This window comes from Rana temporaria, chromosome 6, assembly GCF_905171775.1.
Source record: "Rana temporaria chromosome 6, aRanTem1.1, whole genome shotgun sequence".
In the NCBI taxonomy this organism is placed as follows: Eukaryota; Metazoa; Chordata; class Amphibia; order Anura; family Ranidae; genus Rana; species Rana temporaria.
In genome coordinates this window covers 146,349,620-146,370,446 of record NC_053494.1, presented here as the reverse complement: position 1 = coordinate 146,370,446, position 20,827 = coordinate 146,349,620, and the positions used below count along the sequence as shown (strand labels likewise).

The window sequence follows — 20,827 nt, the reverse complement described above, 5'->3', positions numbered from 1 at the left end:
TCGAGCGGTATTGCCGCGGTTTTTCCATTGTCTTCAATGGGAAGGAGCGGTATACATGCCGCTCCTCTCACCGCTCCAAAGATGCTGCTGACAGGAGATTTTTTTGTCTCCCGCCAGCGCATCGCCTCAGTGTGAAAGCCCTCGGGCTTTCACATTGAGTCTGCAGTGAAGGAGTTTTTCAGGCGCGATAGCAGCGCTATTTTTAGCGCTGTACCGCCTGAAAAACTCCTCAATGTGAAAGGGGCCTCTGTCTTCTTGCTGCAAAATAAAACACAATCTCAGTGCCTGCGACACTCTCCAGACATGCTGGAAGGTTGATTGGCTCCTGTCTATATTGGCCGGTATGTGTATTAATGTGTGTTGGGGACTTTTTTATATTGTAAGCTCTTTGAGGGCAGGGACTGATGTGAATGTACAATATACAGGTGCATATCAAACAATTGTGGTGTATTTCAAGCTTATTTATTTTTTTTGCTGATTATGGCTTATAGCTAGTGAAAACACAAAATTCTGTATCTCAAACTAGAATATTGCATAAGGCCAATAAAAAAAGATTTTAAATGCAGATATTTTGGCTTACTAAAAAGTATGTTCCACGTACAGTATAGTATACACTCAATACATGGTTGGGGCTCCCTTTGACCTAAACCCTATAGAGAATCTGTGGGGTATTGTCAAGGAGAAAGATGAGACACCAGACCCAACAATGCAGACGAGGTGAAAGCAACCTGGGCTTCCATAACACCTCAGCAGTGCCACAGGCTGATCGACTTCATGCCACTCCACATTAATGCAATAATTCATGCAAAAAGATCACTGACCAAGTATTGGTATAGTGCATACTATACCATATATAGACATACTTTTAATCAAGCCAACATTTCTGTATTAAAAAATCCTCTTTTTTTTTTTCATTGGGCTTACTGTAATACTCAAATTTTTTTGAGATTTGGGGTTTTCACAAGCTGTAAGACATAATTATCAAAATAAAAATAAAAAAAATGCTTGAAATGTATCACTGTGTGTGTGTGTGTGTGTGTGTGTGTGTAACGCATCTATATAATACGAGTTTCACTTTTTGAATTGAATTACTGAAATTAAAGTGGCGCTCCACCAAGAAGAAAAAAATAAAAATTCTAAAATGCTGCTCCTCGGCTGCCTCCTGTGGAATGGGGGAGCGATGTCTTCTGGGACCTTGTGTGTGTCCCAGGAGATATCATCCATTCACATCGTACCGCGTGGCTCGCGCATGAGCAGTAGGGAATCGGGTGGTGAAGCCATAAGGCTTCACTTCCTGATTCCCTCACCGAGGATGGCGGCGGGGCAGCCGAGACCCGAGCGTTTGCTCGGCTTCGGCTGCCGTCTTCGCGGCCACCCTGGACAGGTAAGACTCCTTATTAAAAGTCAGCAGCTACAGTGTTAGTAGCTGCTGACTTTAAATTTTTTTAAACCGGACCTCCGCTTTAATGAACTTTTTGATGATCAATTTTTTATGAGACGCACCTGTATGTTTTGTAAAAGCTCAGTGTAAATTGACAGAGCTATAGAAGAACCTGGAATGAATGAATAAACAAATAAACCCAACATCATTTTCCCAAAGCAGAAATAAGTGTTTTGGGTAGAGAGAAAATCTTTTTTTTTTTTTTTTTTTAATATGCATATTCAGTTTTAAAAGACAGAAATGTCCTCTTTATACAGTCCTCGGAGCCCCCTGGTCCATCTGTATTTCATCATGGGTCCAACAGCGCCAGTATTCCTTCACTTGGTCATTTAGACGACGTGTCTGTTCCTGCTATGAGCAGAGTGAGTGCACCTACGGGTGTAGACTGATATGACAGAGTGCGGTTTGTTGGCTTGCTGTGCTAAATTTTATATATTTATTGAATTTGCTGTATTTTCAAAACCATGTTGTTTTTTTGTTTTTTTAGTCTGGTATAAATGTATAGATCATCTATGTACTATGCATAATCTTGGTAATGGTTTAAAATCCTTGTGTGTTTGCATGTGTATATTTACTGGTTTACACATTTAAAGGAATACTGAGACAAATATGAAGTTCACCTTTTGGGAAAAATAAATAAATGCACATATTTTTGTAGGAAGAAAATGTGCATTTATAATTTTTTCCCTAAGGAGCCTGGAAATCATTGTATCCGTGATCAGAAGATCAGGAGTGCAGTGCCAGACTCCTGCGGATTAGGCCTTCAGCTCTCAGCCTGTACCTGCATATGGACTGCCTGTTTACACGCTGCAGGGCTTGTGAATGAATTACTGGGGCGCTCATTAATGTCCTTGCAGCCAATTCAGAACTGCAAGCCAATCAGCCGCAATGGCTGACAGTAGTTGTAGTTTGTGCATTAACTGGAAACTGTGAATAAATTATGTGGCCGGAGCCCTGCACAGCCACTTCATTTTTAAAAGTTTATGGTGTTGTCGCTGGGAGAAGGCGCAGCTGTTAGAACATGTTACAGCTCCACCCTTAATACAGGTGGAATATGTAAAATTTTCAAAAGGTAAACTTATCCTGTAAATTGCTGATCACCTCCAGAAAATGCTAGTTTCCTAGGGGTCTCTGGCTTCATATCAACACATCACTGGCTAAACACAGAACTCCAGATCTGCTGCTTGCTTCAGGTCACGTCTCCAATAAAGAAGCCACAGGGTATGAAAGGCAGAAAACTAGAATTGTCAGTCTGGTTTACTTTAACCATTCTGTACAGTGATTGCGCTTTACCTCTGCATGCTCATTATGGGGTGGATTCAGCCTTACTTGTTTTGCTTAACAACAGTTTGTGTGTCATAACTATATGGTGAGTATGCAAGTTGTATATTTTTTCAAAGGGTGACTAACATTCTATTGCTGATTCATTACAGGTCGATGAGTGTAACCTCTGAACCATCATAGTGGTTAACTGTTTCAGCAGAGTTTAACTTGTGTTTATTTATTTTTCTTCACTCAGGTGGAAGAAAGATCAGACAAAGACTTTGGAGAGAAGGTAAGGATACTGTCTCCCACCTCACTGTCGCATCATTGTGTTACATATTTGTGTTGTGGACTCTAAAGTAGAACTTGGCGAAGTATATTTTGCATTGTGTAAAAAAAAAAAAAAAAAAAAATACTTGGTAAAACAATATGCAGTAGAAGTTTATCCTGAAAAATGGCAAGCTAAAGTAGAAGTAGAATAACATGGTTTCATTTTATATTTTGTTCAAGTTCTCTGGTAGATCAAAGTTTTCTTTAGTCTTGCTACAGTGGGAATTTCACAAATCATCTTCTTAATGTAATATATCTCATAGACCCTGATTGTTTTACTTTTTTTAGGGTAGTCGTCCAGTGTCCAGCTTGTCGGCAGCTACACTTGCTTCATTGGGTGGGACGTCCTCACGAAGGGGCAGCGGAGACACTTCAATTTCTGTAGATACAGAGGCATCTATCAGGGAAATAAAGGTAGCTGCAATCAGTTACAATGACCTTTTAAGGGATACAAGTGTAACTGCATGTCCATTAATGTTACACTTAACCAGCCCCCCCCCGATATCCCTGCCAGCCTTGTACTCGCCTGTCCCTGATACACTGGGATCTTGGTTTTGCAGATTCCTTGGTGCCACAGATCATCACGTCAGATTCTCCTCTGTTGGTCTCATGCATGCAACCCTGTGTGAAAATCCATTACCATGTTACCATGCTCTGTTCTCATACAGGATTTCTTTTTTTTTTTGTGGAAGCTGTGATAGGTCGTGCCCCTTCTATTTCTACAGCAAGCAGAGGTTTGAGTGTCTGTCCTCCTCCATCAATGCTCTGCATAGAGTGAGGATAAGTTTACGAATGGCCATTTTCGCCAGACCAATCTGGCCATTCTACGAGTTAGTGAGCTGCCATCTAGACAGGGGATGGTCATGGATTTAGTTTACCTGGATTTTGCAAAAGCATTCGATACAGTCCCGCATGAACTCTAAATCTACAAGCTGAGGTCTGCAGACGTGAACCATAAGGTTTGTTCTTGGGTTAAAAACTGGTTACAGGGACGTGTCCAAAGGGTAGTGATAAATAGTGTGTATAACTTCAAATCAAGAGATATACATTTTACAGAAAGACCTGAACAAAATAATGGAGTGGGCAACTACATGGCAAATGGTTAAATGTGAAGAAATGCACCTGGGGGCAAAAAACATAAATGCAAACTACTCACTAGGGGGAGAACCGATGGAGGAATCAAGGATGGAGGAAGATCTGGGGGTTCTAGTAGATGACAGATTGAGCAAAAGAAAACTGCAACTACCAAAGCAGGCAGAATATTAGCATGCATAAAAAAAGGGATATACTCCAGAGATGAAAAAATAATCCTACCACTTTATAAAACATTGATTAGACCACATCTGGAGTATTCTGTCCATTTCTGGTCACCAGTCCTTAGAAGGGATATGCTGGAACTGGAGAGCGTCCAAAGAAGGGCAACAAAACTAATAAGTGGGCTGGAGGACCTAAATCATGAAGAAAGACTGCAAACGCTAAACTTATTCTCGCTGGCGAAAAGACACTGGAGAGGAGATATGATGGCGATTTACAAATACCTCAATGGCGATCCCAGCATAGGAAAAAAACGATTCAGTCTCATGTAGTGTAAAAAGACAAGGGGCCACACATTGAGATTGGAAGAGAAGCAGTTTAACCTTAAACTGCAAAGAGGGGTTTTCACTGTCGGGAAACTAAGGACGTGGAACGCTCTTCCACAATTGGTGGTGGCTGTGGGGAGTATTGATAGTTTTAAGAGACTCTTAGATGTGCATCTTAAGGAACATGACATATAGGGATATGGGAAACCATTAGACACTGACATACGTACACCTACACAGGTTGAACTGGATGGTCTATTGTCTTTATTCAATCTTACCTACTATGATACTAGGAATGGTTAAAACACTGACAGGGTTTTTATAGAGCTTCCTGCTCACAAGTTTTTCAATTCTAGCAAAGTTCTGCCTTAAAGGAGAAGTCCAGCCTGAGCTCGTTCAGGCTGGGTCACAAGAGTGTAATTAGTTTTGCACTCCTGTGACCTGTTTTCAGCAAAGAGCGGGCTGAAGTTCGCTCTCAGCTGACGTCGCAGGAATCGGTCCAGGCACCGCGTCATCAGGACAATAAAGTCTGGATCTGACGGGCTGGACTGATGCTCCTCTCAGCGAGCTGCTAAAAGGCTGAAACGGCCGATCCCTGCCCCTACACAGCTCAGCACTCCAGTGAGCGTGGGGGGGGAACTGTGAGAACCAAGCCATTGGCGGTGTTTGATCACTCAGTTCTCAGTGCAGAGGCAGCAGGGGACAGATGCAGCATCGGACCGATGCTCCATCCACCTAGTTAAGTATGATTCTGGAAAAACAAAACAAAAACATACTTACAATACTCATTTAAGGTGTTTATTCCCCTTTCCTTTGTTTTGTTTTTTATCTGAATGTGATGGATCAGAACCCAATAGTCTAAGTTGGTGAAGTAAAATTGGAAAAATATATACATACAACTATTTGTCAGAAATAAAAAACTGATAATTAGCATGTGCGTATGTATTCAACCCCTTTTTTATGAAGCCCATAAAAAGCTCTGGTGCAACCAATTAGCAGAAGTCACATAATTAGTGAAATGATGTCCACCTGTGGGCAATCGAAGTGTCACATGATCTGTCATTACATATACACACCTTTTTTGAAAGGCCCCCAGAGGCTCCAACACCTAAGCAAGAGGCACCACTAACCAAACACTGCCACAAAGGCCAAGGAACTCTCCAAACAAGTAAGGGACAATGTTGTTGAGAAGTACAAGTCAGGGTTAGGTTATAAAAAAACGTCCAAATCTTTGATTCCTAGGAGCACCATCAAATCTATCATAACCAAATAAAAAGAACATGGCACAACAGCAAACCTGCCAAGAGATGGCCGCACACCAAAACTCACGGACCGGGCAAGGAGGGCATTAATCGGAGAGGCAGCACAGAGACCTAAGGTAACCCTGGAGGAGCTGCAGAGTTCCACAGCAGAGACCGGAGTATCTGTACATAGGACAACAATAAGCCACTCCGTGCGTCCAATGCATGAAGATAAAAAAACTTCTGCCTTTTACAACTGCTTTAAACAAACATTTTAGTGTGCCTTAAGAAGATGTTCCTTCATTCATGATTCTGCAGACAGAACATATGAGATGCTTTTCTTCATACTTGCAGGTCCAGGCATGCAGTAGGATTTGTTGCAACCTGTGTGTCCAAAAGCTAATTGGACTGGGGCACTCAACAGGATCCTGTCTTTCAGGACAAAACGCTAACAGAGCACCTGCATACACTGCCCTACTTTTCTGTGTTGATGCCCCAGAACATTCTGCAACACAAATTTCCAGAATGGCTCTTATTCCTGTCGATATGCACAGAATATTATGCTCCAAGCCTAGGCAGCTGAAGTTGCATGTTAAAGATGCAGCACTCATAAGCCCTTTAAAGAAGGATGTCTCTTTGGTGACGACAACAGAACAAATGTGTCGCTGGATTCAGGTTTTTTAAGGATCACTGTAATTGTCACAGGGCACGCTGGCTCTGGTTTGGCTGCACTCCATAAAATAGGGACCCCCTCAGAAAAAAAAGGAAAGGACCCATAGTTGAGACAAGGTTGAATACCTGCTATCATTAGGCATTCAAGATGCCTACCTCCATTTACCCTCCTCATCAGGACTTTCTGCACTTTGTAATGGGATACAAACAATTCCTATTTGTCACACTATCATTCAGCCTATCATCTGCCCCCAGTGTATTCAAAGGTGCTTGCACATCTTTTTGCTGTCCTAAAAATGCGTGGCATTTTGGGTACTTGGACAACCTTCTTCTGAAAGATTTATCTTCCTCACAACTGACTGCAAAAGTCCAAAGGGCTATACACATTCTCATCATAGAAGCCGCCAAGCCATGGGTCTTCCTTCCGTTAAACACGCTTTCTTTTCAAAAGCATTGTGCTCTGACTTTAAGATCAAAAAGTCATCCCTCTGTGGGATTCTCCATGAGTTCCAAGCCTCATGTTTGCCTCTTTTGAAGCTTTCCCCTGAAAAGGCCTTTTCAACACTAAATTCTATCAGCCTGGAACAAACACTCTCCATCTCTTGTTTTCCCCATGCCTCTCTCCAGCCAAGCAAGGGGTTCCCTGGCTTGGTAGATTACCGATCCAGCATTGGCAATTTCTCACAGTTCCTAGAGAAGTTACCTAGAGAAGTAAAGCTACACATCAACCTCTTGAAGCCCAGATCAATGAAATTGGCTCTACCCTGTGGCACCATTGTGCAGGGAAACCCAGTCAGGGTGCAGTCAGACACTGCCACAGAAGTTACCAATCTCAATTAAAAGGGGGTAACCAGGAGCCAGATAGCCTTGGAGGATGCAAGTCTGATCATCTCCTGGGTGGAAAAGCACTGCCCAGCATGGTCTGCTGTTCACATCTTCGAAGTGGATGGAATTCCTCAGCCAGTATCATCTGGACCAAAGGGAATGGGGAATGGTCCTTCCATCTGGACATCTTCAATGTCAGAAAAAGGGGCTCACAGATGTTGATAACCTGGCCTCTAGGTTCAACAAGTTACCCAAATTTGTGGCCAGGACAAGGATCTTTCAACAATGGCATCCAAAGCTCCAGTAATCCCAAGAACTTGCTTCAGGTTAATATATGCCTTCCCTCCAGTGTGAATTCTTCCTCGACTGCTCCACAAAATAGTGGAAAAGAAGAACCTGGTGTACAAGGTCAAACCTGCTATCTTTTATATGTACAATTTTTCTTCTCAGTCACTGGCTTTAACAGCAGGGCTGTTGAAGCCCCAGTTCTTTAAGAACAGGGAACTATTATACTCTTGTCATTCCTATATAACTAAGAAAAATGTAGCGATGCTTTTTTCGCCTTTTACTACAGATTCTATGGATGAAACCGGATCAATGAATGGGAAGATGGTTGATGGGTCCACTCTCGCTATTCATAAATTCTGTTTTAGTCATAGGATCTGTAGCACCAGTACATTCCGGGTACATGGTTCTGGGTACACTGCAGAACACAAACCAATCTCCCCTCTGTTTGTGTTACTTTGCGTTGCTTGCTAAATAAAAATGTAGAACTCCACATAGTGGAGTAGAGTTAGGCTGGGTTCACACTACAATGTACAGCTGCTGTAGCGCTTTACCATTCTGGCAGCTGTCCTTTGGCGGCTGTAGTAGGGGGCAGTTTGGTGTGCGCTCCAGCCCATCACACAAATCCTTTTTATTTATTTATTTTTGTCCTTCTTTTTTTTTTTCTTTTGTAAAAGCTTTGTGAAGTGTACAAAATGTACATTTTATTTATAGCAATGTACAGCAGTGTGCTGCGCTGATGTACAGGTGTAAACAAAAAATATTATTATTGCGCAGATATACAGACTAAATATAAAAGTGCAAGCTGCTGGCAACAATACAACAGGACCAATCGTGATAAACGAGGAACAATAAAAAATGTTGCCGTGCTAAACATAGATATTGAATAAACTAGTGTCCATACAGTATGAACTACTGGTGCTGTTCTAAATAGTGCACATGAATTCCTTGATAAGCATCCAGTAACAATGAGTATCATTGATGTGCACCTCCATCGATATTGATATAAAATGCCTCCTTACCAGAGGTCTAGACTCCAAATTATAAGAGTCTAGACAGGTGTAATATGCAAGTATAGAAGATCCAATCGGCTTCCTCTATTATATTGCTGGTGGTGGTACTGTTATGGCTGATGGTAACGTTTACTCCATAGTAGGGCTCATGAAGGAAAGCTCAAACAGCCAGTGTAAACTGCTTAACAGTTGTTTACAGGAAATCTGTGCTAAACACTTACAGAAATCTGGTATAAAACGAGCATTAATAGATCCAAGACATCCTAGAAGTCTATAGATCAGTATAGAGGATTGGCTTGCGTGGTACCTCACGGACATGGACTCCACCCATCCGCTGATGTACAGTGGCATGCTATTGGGCACGGTGCACTGTAATAAGATGCAGCATGTCTTTATTTTACTTTACTGCAGCGTAGCCCTAAGGTGCTTTGCAGTGTTAATGGGACGTCTAGGAAACAATTGTTTTGTGTGTGTCCTTGTGGTGAAGGATGTTTTACATTTACAGTAAAACATCTCACCCCGCATAGTGTGAATTCAGCCTTATAGGTGTATGCCCAATGGAGGCATGTTTTAAGCTTTGCCAGTGTGTAATCACTTGAAGGTAGCATCCTACAATGCAGCCTGTGTATTGTACTTGCCTGTAAATTCTGTTTAAGTAAAGTCAGTTCTTTTTCTTCCTCTGGATCAAGCACAGGTGTAGGCTTGTGAGCATACAAAGTCTTTTTTTTTTTTCCCTTAATAGACCAAAGCGTGTTTTTATTTATTTTTTTAGCTTGAATAACTTTGTTCAAGCTGAGTGGGTGGACTTGGTTGCTAAAGTTTGATAATGGGCTGCAGAGTCTCAGTAATTTTTAAGTTTCGGCAAAAACTTTTTGTTTTTCTGCTCTTGAAGATGAGAAAACAACTTTCATAATGATTCTTAATGTACAATGTTTGCCTATATATAGTTCTTAAATCCTGCACAGACTTTGAAGTTAGTGTATATATGTGCATAATTACTGCATGGAAGCCTAGATAAATGAAGACTCTAAAAGACACACAGCTACTTGGAATTTCTGTATGACTGGTTTAGAGGGAGGTGTTGGGCAGAGTACCTCTCTGTGTGACTTCCCTTTTTTATACTGCTCTTGATCTATAACCTGTTTAGTCATGTTCTTCCCTTTTCTTTTTTTTTTGGCTTTTGTTTCTGCAATTATCTTTCTTTTCAGTATTCCAACTTACCACAAAATTACTTTTGCTAAAATAACCAGACACCTGTGCCCTTTGTTCAGACTCTCTGTTACAAGGGCTGCAGCATTCTTTACCAGTAACAACAGGCTTTTTTATTTATTGTGTTAAAGAAGTTGCTGTTAATGCGACTCACTTGGGACATGGCCACACAACGCATTTGGGTTGATTTACTAAAACTATATAGTGCAAAATCTGGTGCAGCTGTACAAGCGAATCAACTTCTAACTTCAGCTTGTTCAATTTAAGCTTTCACAAAAAAACTTGGAAACTGATTGGTTTCTATGCAGAGCTGCACCAGATTTTGCACTCTCCTGTTTTACTAAATCTGCCCCATTTTGCGCACAAAGTAAGCACTATCGGCCAGATTCACGTATCCTGGCGTATCTTTGTGCGGGCGTATCCTATTTACGCTACGCCTCCGCAACTTAGATGGGCAAGTGCAGTATTCACAAAGCACTTGCTCCGTAAGTTGCGGCGGCGTAGCGTAAATGGGCCGGTGTAAGCCCGCCTAATTCAAATGTGGAAGAGGTGGGCGTGTTTTATGGAAATGAATCGTGACCCCACGTAAATGACGCGCTTAACGAACGGCGCATGCTCAGTATCGCAACGAATTTACTCCGTAATTTACGCCGGCTCAATGCTTAGTGGACGAGAACGTAACCTACGCCCATCCCCATTCACGTACGACTTACGTAAACAACGTATAAAGATACGCTTGCCGACGTCCATACTTTGCATTGGCTGCGCCTCATAATAGCAGGGGTAACTTTACGCCGGACGTAAGCCTAACGTAAACGGCGTAGCGGGCGCAAGTACGTTCGTGAATCGGCGTATCTACCTAATTTACATATTCAACGAGTAAATCTATGGAAGCGTCCCTAGCGGCCAGCGTAAATATGCACCCCAAGATACGACGGCGTAGGAGACTTAGGCCGCTCGTATCTAGGCAACAGTGAGGCGTATCTGATTCTATGAATCGGGCGCAGAGATGCGACGCTTCACATTCGGACTTACGGCGGCGTATCAGGAGATACACCGTCGTAAGTCTTTGAATCTGGCCCTATATTCTTTTTTTTCTCCCCAGAAATGCCATAGAGGTGCTATCTTTCTCAAAGTTTTTCCAGCAGGTTAATAAAATCTTTGAGCGCAGTAATAACTATTGTACGGGCTGATGTGCTGGTCATTACTATGCAGTTACCTAAATACACCACTGAGTTAACCCCTACATGGCACATTCTCGCAAATGATGCTTGATCTATTTGTATCATTTGCAGGAATCGAGCAGTTTATGGAAACGCATCTGTAAGTGATTGCATGTCTCCCTGCAGGCTCTGCTACTTTACAAGAGGGTGAGGCCGTAGTATCCCAGTGCCTCTTAAAATAGAAAAGCACAATTTGCTATTCCACAAAATATAAATGTCATGAGGAAGGTTTTCCATTTTAAATTCACTTCCTTTCAGCTGGGAGGTGACATTTCCTTGTTTTACATATTATGGAACTTATTTAGAGTCTCCAAAAGGAAACCTGTCATGAGAGAAATATTTAGGCTGCCATTAGTGGCCTCTCTTTCTGAAAGTGCTCATTCTAAGACTTTCATTGTGACTGTCTAGATTCTTTGAGTCAAAGCTGAACAATGTATGCAGCTCTTTTGTTGTATGCTTGTTCTGGGACTTAAGTGGTCAGATATGATTATTATATGGCCTTATACCCATGAAACACTCAAATTAAATTGCCTTATTGCTAGTATCCGAATTGTGGACATGTCCCAAACAAGTTCTCATTTTAACTTGATTGTAATAGATCTGCTAACAGCAATCTTGATTTGTTGGCACTTCTTAAAATAAAATATGGCGGCAGATTTGCTAAAGGAGTAGAGCATGCCCACTTGCCTAAAGCCTGGTACACGCTCCTGAAGAGCACAGGATGCGATTTTGTACTAACAGTCTGATGTTAGTAAATCGATTTCCCTATACCCCCCTAAAACAACACACTGCTTGGTGCTACCGTTGGCTGAGAGCGCTGCTCGGGTGCTGATCGGCAGACTTTTTTTTTTTTCATGCCCCTTCGGCAGAAGGTGGCCCGTCTGCCGTACGTACAGGCCAAATATCAGCAGGTTTCTATTGAACTGACCAGTGCCGCCTGATATTCGGCCCGTGTGTGCGCCCCTTTAGTCTTGAGTTTGTGATTGCTCTTTCTAACACTGAGGGAATTTATTTTTGACATTGAAAATAATTTTGTGTCTGTGTAGAAAACTATAGCAGTGAAGTGAAACGCTTATCTTTATGGGAGTTGTATTCTCCCTTCGAAATAACTTCTTCTCTTTTTCTTGACTTTATAATTGTACATTTTCTCATTTTCTTCTGATGTCATGCAGGGAGTGTCTGTACGATGTAGGTTCTGTGTTCTGGTGGAGTTATAATCCAGCTGCAGACAGCTGTCTTACCCAGGTCTACTGGGCTTCTGACACTGGCTGAAGATACGGGTGACGTTCTGTTTCATCCCCAGTAGAAAAGCTACTCTCGACAAAGTTTAAATGTGTGTGTGTGTGTTCTGTTTACTTTCATACCTTCCTTTGTCTGCCGCTTCATCCCTGTGCATTCTCTCCCCCGTCAGGAGATCAGTGAGTTGAAGGAGCAAATTGAGGATGTAGAAGGCAGATACATGCAAGGGCTAAAGGAGATGAAGGTACTAGTTTGCGTTGCACTAATCCTGTCATAGGGCTCGAAAAAAGTGTAGCTTAACCATTGTCTGTCTACAGGGCTGTACAATTGTTTTAACCCTGAGTTCACTTCATGTTAATTTCATTACCATTATCTTTCTTTATTTTTCTTTTGTTAAGCTGTTTGTAATATCACTGATTCTTGTATTTTCCAGGACTCACTGACAGAAGTGGAGGAGAAGTATAAACGGTCTATGGTAACAAATGCCCAGTTAGACAATGAGAAAACATCTTTACAATATCAAGTGGACACACTACGGGAAGTTCTCTTGGAGTTTGAGGAGGAACTAGCAGAGTCCCGGCGTCAGTATGAAGATAAACATAAAGTGAGTGATGAAACCCCTCTTCAAAAGTCCAACTAAACTGTTCAGCTGGATCTACATTATACAATCTGATTGCACAATCTCTGTACGATCTCCTTTTATATTTACCGACACGATATAACCCACTGTATGAACAAACCTGAACAATCTGTTTAATTTGTATCATATTAGGCAGGTCCTTACACTGTAGTTGATGGTAGATATAAAGGTGCAGTTAGATTTGTATAGGGTATGGTAAGCTTTAGAACCTACAGGGTCCAGTGTCTGAAAACAACTCACCTGCAAGTGTATCGTAAGACAGATAATATGATTGAACAACCTTAATCGTAGCAATAACAACTGGTCAGCATTAATATTTTACAGACTCCACTAACTATCCATTTACATGGTCACTCTGAATTGGTAAAGTTGGCACATAATCACTGCTCTTTCATTTGAAAGATCCTTGAATAATTGCTCATGTGTGCCAGACCTTTTTTATATGCATTAATATTGAGTAGCATCTTCGGCTTGATATAGTAAATTGCACTTGAGTTCTAATTGCAGGATTATAACCCCTACCTAAAGGGTATGCCCATCTGTTTAATCTGCCACATCTGCCTAGTAACAAGGAGATATCCAGTCACCACTACCCCCATCGTAACCAATAGCAGGCCCATCATCTATTGTATTTGGCATTCAGTTTAGAGGTTTAAAGTAGGAAGCACTTTAATTTTTTTTTATTCCTAAAAGTTCCTTTTTAAACTGGCCATATACAGTTACAGGCGTTATGTCTGGTATGTTGGGTTCCAGCACCTATGATATTTATTTTTTTATTGTATGTGCACTCAAAATATAGCAGTTAAAGCAGAGTTACGGCCTCTTAAAAAAAAATCTTAGTCAGCAGCTACAAATATTGTAGCTGGTGACTTTTTAATATGAGGACACTTGCCTGTCCAGGGATCCCCCAATGTCGGGGCCCCCCAAAGCCAATTTGTCCACCGGCTCGGGTGCAGGTACCCTGAAAGCTTCACTAAGGGAAACGGCAGTGAAGCTTTCAGGCTTTACAGTCAGTTTCCTATGGCGAGTCGTGCTGCGCTTTCTGAATGGCCCCAACGTCTTCTGGGACACACACAGGTCCCAGAAGGCAGTTGGGGGACAGAAATAGAGGCCGATGCAAATCCGAAGATGACATACCTTGCCGTGGCGGTGTAAGATGAAAGCCTTGCTGGAAAACCAAAAAAAGGTATAAAACGCCCCCCCCCCCCCAAAAAAAAAGATATACGAGGGGGTTGGGGGTGCTCAATTGGATTATACCTACTTTGATTTTAGCCCGGAACTCTGCTTTAAATGAATCTGGATGGGTTGGATGTAAGATTTCAGCTTATTGCACACTGTATCTGCTGTGCCATCTGAAAGTCTATCGCAATTGCACCTATTGCATTTCTTGATCTCACTAACATAAGCATCTGAGGTGTCTTTAAAAAGGCTGGATCAAATGTTGCTGAATATAATAATGTAAGGGCTTTTTCACACGGGGCCGATGAGTGATGATCCGCCATGTGAACCTCCGCTTGCTCAGTGGGGATCGCTCCGTTGATCATCGCTGAGCCGGCGGATGACAGGGCGGTCCCCGATGGATCCGATCCGCAGACGGATGGAAAAATAGGGTTTTCCTCCGTCTGCAGAATCGGAGGATTGCGGCACCGGGCGAGATCGGGTGTCGGCAGATGTTCATGTGCTGACACCCGCGATCTCATGGGGACCAATGTATATGTCCCTTTTTTATCCGTACCATGCGTATCTTATGGTATATGTTTTCTTTGCAGGAATGCGAACGGCAAAAACACGACCAGAATATCTTGCGTTTCCAGCTGGCTGAGATGAAGGAAGCATTGGAGCAAAGAGAGTCGCTCTTAACAGTAAGGGAGCATACATGCTGAGATTGTCTAATTATCCATGAAGTGGCAAATGTAGACTTACTTACTGCCATTTATAAAGAGACTTCAGTACAAGGGCACAATAATATTTGCTTTTTCCTATTTTGTACTGTTTCTCTCGTCCATCCTCTTTATCTAATCTTTACTGTTTACTTTGCTTGAATTCCTTCTTTGCTTCTTTACTTGCTGCCTGACTGCTGCTGCTGCCCATTAGGAGATCCGCCAGCTGCAACAAAGACAAGAAAACGGTGACCGCGAGATCTGTGACCTTAAGGAGACCATAGAATGGAAGGATAAAAAGATAGGGGTATGAATCCATGTTATGGATTGTTAGATATTGCCCCAATTTCCCTTGTCAAATCATTCATACAATGTAAGGGAATAGACTGAGAATGTTTATTTAAATGCACTGTGAAGACTTAACTTTTTAAAACCACTTGGGGGAAAGAATCCCAGACTTTTGAACAATCAGTTTAATATCACAGCTTCAGTGTAGTTACAGAAGTAGTTTTTTATGGTATGTCTTCCCCACAATTACCATTGCTACTGCTCATTACTAGTCTCTAATATACAATGTACAAAGTACAGTATCCCATTACAAAAAGTGAAGTGATGGCTTACTGAAGTCATGTCAGATTTCATTCCTCTGGCACCCTTCTAAAATAAGCTTGCTTGACTTCATGAGTTATCAATCTGTTTAAATTAAATGGCTATTAGTTGTATTGTGCTAGAGATCCCATTAATTTAACTAAAGAACCTTTAGAAATGATTACAGACCCAAGCTGTGAATTTTCCACAATCTTTACTGTTTGTATCCATAGCCAGAAGTGTGAGATGTGCCTTGAACAGTGACAGACCCCCCTATTACAAGTGTGGGAGGCATTATGATTCGATTCCTAAACCTGTCTCGGTTTCTATGCTGCATCTGTGTGCACATACAGCTGTACTGTTTCTTACTTTTACTTCCTATGAATTCACCGCCTTTATTTTTTTCCTATCTTCTTCCGCGTCTCCCTGTGTCGTTTTCCTTCCTATCTGGGGAAGTGCAGGCTTTAGAGAGACAAAAAGATTTTTTTGAACCAGTTCGCAGTGAACGTGATTCCCTCAGGGAAGAGGTGACCCGTCTGAGGGATGAGCTGAAGGTACAATAGATTTAATATTCACAATGTGATATATAAATATGTTCCTTTTTAATCATATCCATGTAAACCACATTATCTATTAAAAAGAAAAAAAACAATCTGTTTTCAGACAGAGATTTGGGTTGCTATGATTATAAATACAGTCTGACCTTTAACAAGAATCGCCCTTTAGCTGTCATGCTGCAGTGCCTCCTACATTGTTTTGTCAGCAGCCAAATGACTAAAATAGTTTCACCAGTTTTTAAGATTAAACAGCAAAAGACTTCTGCTGGGAAAAAAAAAAAGCAAGACTATACCAGTTGTATAAAATAAACTTGTATTACTTATTACTGTATTAGTTACAGCAGTGCTTCCTAGTCCCCCTCTGTGGCTACTGATAGGGCTTGCATGCCAAACTTACAGCCTGTTGTATCATTACATTGCATATTTTTAAAGGATTTGTTCTATGTATTTCATCCTTGATCATGGAAAGAGAAATGGAACACATCACCTGTTAAGAGTTCCTGGAGCGCAGTCACAAAAAAATGCTATGCAGAATGAATATTAATTTAAAAACTGCTTAATGTAGATTACCTTGAAAATGATGCATAGTTGGTTTTTCTCTTTAGAAACATGGCATAGCACTGGATTCTGTGGGCACCCCCAATGGAGATGCTTCTGTAGAACCTCATGTAAATGCAGATGGCCGACCCGATCCACCGATAAGGGCAACATCCATGGGTAAGTGGTTTTGTGGGTCATTCTCTCTGATTCTTTCTAGCAAATCCTGTTCTGAGCTTTGGTAACTTTCCACTAACCCTGCTTGCTGTGCATTGTGTAACTCTCCTAGCTCGTTGCCTTGTAAGGGGAATATTTGATACAAAACAGCTGCCCTCCTCCAAAGTTAAAGCAGACATATAAAGACATAATAGATTATAAAATAAGTGTCACAGAGGTAGTATTCTGGAGTTCCTACATGTAGTGAAGATTGTCTTCCCTGGATTGCCCTGCTGGTAATTATTAGTTTGCTGTAATTTAGCAGCATATTCTGTTGAGGAATAGAAGGGGTGGGGGGTGCATTTGTGCATAAACATACTACTCTAAAGATTGTTTTTTTTTGTTTTATCGCGTTATGGGAGAAGTTGCCTTTTTTAATTTCTAATTTTAAACATGGAGACTGGTTCGGGAATCGGATTTCATCTTATATTCTCCTTAAGAAGGGTGACATAGTGATCTTAGAGGTTGGATTTGTTTTGTTGGGTAAAAGTAAGCACATAGTTGGGGTATTACATGTCCTAGATCTTGGAGATACAGGCCTCATTATCCTACATGAGGTTCTTATGCCTGGAATATTCTGTGTTTTATGAATACCAATGGATCATTAGAACATGGCTTGGAAGTGATGGCTGCTGTGGTATTTGATGAGTGCAGTGTCTTGTGTACATTGTTGCTATGTGGCCCTTGTCAAAAAGGCAATTCTAGCAGAGATTCATGGAGCAGGGTAGGAGACACAGGCTAAAGTTGAAGCATTTTGCCAGGAACATTTTGGGAGACCCTGGTTAAGTGCAGTAGTGTGGATTGTGTGGCCTTTGACCAATGCATCTCTGTCCACATCCAGAGAAGCTGAAAAATTATCTTAACCCAATGCTCCAGGGACACACTGAGAGGGCAAATGGCAAAAAAGTTTTTTGTTTTTACAGAACAGAGTTTAGGTTTGTTTAACAAACTATATCTGTATTTATATTTTAATGTAGCTCTTCCATCAGTTTTACAGCAATCTGCAGCTTTATAACCTTTAAAGGAAGCCTGTCACAAAATAATTATATGGTCTGTGTCTGATGACTTTTCCATTTGAAAAGGCTATTTGTCTGGCTTTCATGCCTAATGCTTTCACCAAAGTAATTTCCGAGACACTGATCCAAAACAAATACTAAGATGATCCTTTGTCTTTGTATTACATTTTGCTCTATCTCTGACTTGTATTTGTTGCATTCTTAGTCTGGGTTTGTAACTCGGAAGTAGTTGAGCCGAATGCAACCAACTATCATTTTCAGAAATGAGCTAACAGTGGCAGACCAAATAGTTATCCTATAACAGATATACTTTAAAAAACGATAAACTATCTGCTTTTGTTAACGTCTTTTTTACACAGCTGTCATCCAGGATGACCTTTCTCCTGCACTGTCCAACCTGTTGCTACCTAATCTTCCTGGGCAGAAACTTTGATTCCTCCACTTCTGCTCTGTCCCTTTCTGAGCTCTTTTGGGCACGTGGGTTTAGATATTGTGCAGATACTTCATTTTTCTTGTCCATGGTTTTTTAGGCCCCTCAGAGGAAGCAGTGGAGAAAAAGGAAACTATGTCAGTGGTGGGTGAAATTCCTCCCTCCAAGACTGAGCAGGCCAATCGGGAAGTATTACTGACTGCTTCATCAGAATCGCCACTGAATGCAGAGGTTGGAGATAAAATTAAAGAGCGAGTCATTCAAGAATTTGCTCACAATTCAAATGCTGAAGTAAATACTGTTGGTACCCTCAGTGGCTGTCAAACAGATCTAGAGAATAATGGAGGTCTGCCACTTGATTCAGAATCAACAAGCAATGAATGTGAAATGGCGGTGGACGAACATACTCCAGAAAATGTACACAAAGAGGATTTAGAGCTACGTTTTTCAGAGATGCCTAAAGAGACAACAGTCGCCCAGAGGAACACAAGCCCAGTAGAATATGATGTCTTCCAAGATGCTCTGGAAAATGTTGTTCAGTCTCCTTTAGTAGCTAATCAGTTCAGTGAAGAATACACAGTTTCTGCGGGTGATTTTAGGAGTGATGACTATAACATCAGCCAACAAGACTTGCATAAGGAAGAAGACCAATGTGATGTGCAGAGCACATCTATTGAAAGTAACAGTGTTCCCAAAAATGGAACTTTGGAGATTTCAGATTGTAGAGACAATATTGTCGTCAGTACAGATGATATAGGTGACCTTCATAAAGACACAAAAGATGAGCATAAAACAAGCAGCTCTGATGATTCTAGTCAGGATGATTCAGAAGGGAGTACTGCTGATGAGATGACAGCTACAGCTGTAGAACATGAAGTGTGTGAGAAGGAGGTGAAGCATGAAGAACAGTCTGTTCTTGTTGAGCCAGGGTTAGAGTGTAGAGAGGATGACTCAAAAGCTAGTAATACAAACGACATATCTTCTGAGAAGGAGTCCGTATCTGCAGAGGCAACCGTTCACACCGATGCATATGATGTAGCTGAAGAGAAAAACACTGATGCATCTCCCGAGCAGTCATCACAAGACACCCAGCTTATAAAAGAGAAACAACTGGTAGACCGTGAAAACAATAACTATGGTGAGGTTTCAGAGCCTTGTATCATAAGCAACATGCAAAGTGCAGTTAAGAGTGAAGAGGATAGCAATAGTCACCTAGACCAACACAAAGGTACAACAGATGCTGGCAGCATTCATGCTAATCTAGAAAGTCAGAAAAATGTAAAAATGAATACTGCATTTCCAGATTTGCCAGGGGCTGAGTTATTGGATGAAAGGGAAGAAAACACATTTTCTGACACTTTAGTGTCTCACGAGAGTGAGAGAAGCAATAAAAAAATGAATACTGTCTTCTCAGATGCACTAGACACAGCATTATTAGATGAAGGAAACCTAGACAAAATTTCTGATCATCCAGTGTGTGACAAGAGTGAGGCCATAAATGAAAAAACGAATCCGGTCTTCCCAGATGCACCAGTAACTGAGTTATTGGAAGTAGCGAAAACCTCTGATCATCCAGATGGATCATCATCCAGTGAGACCACAATTGACAACATTCCAGTTGTTGCAGAAACCCAAAAAGACTCGGTTTCCATTGAGACTGTAAGTAGTGAGGGCGAGGCTACACCAGAGGGGGAAGAATCTGATGATAATGACAATGAAAATGTGGCTGTACGTAGTGAAAAATACACTGGAGAAAGTCTTCCATTGGGATCATCAGTGGACCATGGATCTACAGATGACATACGAATGGAGGACAGCTCGGATAAAGCTGCCAGAAAAGGAAAAGGCAAAAATAAAGAAGACTGTGTGGTTTCATGAATAAAAGAAAACGATTTCATGCTATGTAAACCCCATGTGGCACCGCTGAATATCCTCTACAGTTTGCCCAATTGCACTAGTTCCTTTACACTTTAGCTGCCGTGTCTGTTGTGAACACATCCCTGCACTATGGGTATAACATTCTGAAACCAGGATGGTTATGCCACTGTTTTACTGCAGCCCAGGGTTATTTATCCGTTTGCGCTCATTCCTTTTGAAACATGTACTCATGAATTTATTGGTTTGCACTTGTATTTCCTCTTTGTGCAATATCATCCTAATGTTTTTGATGTATTCTAGATTACTATGGCTCACTTTCTAGCTCTGTTGCACGATTTTGTTGAGGAAATTAATCTATTTATATTCTTATTTAAAGTGTTTGTTTGCCTTTACTGGCTTCTGCCGCAAAGCTCCCTATGCATTACAGTGTCAATACATTAACATGCAGTGCTGCTTTTTGTTAAAGAATGCTTACTTTTCCAGCTGCTAATTTCATTGCCTTCTGCTCTCCATTCTGCCATCTGCAGGATAGAGAGGGGAGAGCAGTGTAATGATCAGCTAAAAAAATGAGTATTGCGTGTTCATATATTCAGGACACTAATGCTTACAGAGGTTTGTGGCAAATGTCAGAAAAAAATGTGAACCAACCCTTTTAATAAAGAAAAGTGCAGTAGTAACCCACAGCATCCAGCTAGAAATAATATTAAAGTGTTCTGAGCTGGTGGAGTGAAGTTCGGTTGTTATGGGTTACTCCAAAATATGGA

The 20,827-nt window shown here is 41.3% G+C and overlaps 1 protein-coding gene across 1 annotated transcript in view; it reads left to right on the top strand.

The window, feature by feature from the left end:
- Positions 1-20,827, top strand: part of LRRFIP1 (LRR binding FLII interacting protein 1) — a 175,163-nt gene that overhangs the window by 132,969 nt on the left and 21,367 nt on the right. Inside the window, exons 14-22 of the mRNA XM_040358490.1 lie at positions 2,961-2,996; positions 3,323-3,448; positions 12,494-12,565; positions 12,755-12,925; positions 14,731-14,823; positions 15,056-15,148; positions 15,891-15,983; positions 16,592-16,703; positions 18,286-20,060. Coding sequence (XP_040214424.1) covers positions 2,961-2,996; positions 3,323-3,448; positions 12,494-12,565; positions 12,755-12,925; positions 14,731-14,823; positions 15,056-15,148; positions 15,891-15,983; positions 16,592-16,703; positions 18,286-20,060 — 2,571 coding nt within the window. The remainder of the gene's footprint in view (positions 1-2,960; positions 2,997-3,322; positions 3,449-12,493; positions 12,566-12,754; positions 12,926-14,730; positions 14,824-15,055; positions 15,149-15,890; positions 15,984-16,591; positions 16,704-18,285; positions 20,061-20,827) is intronic.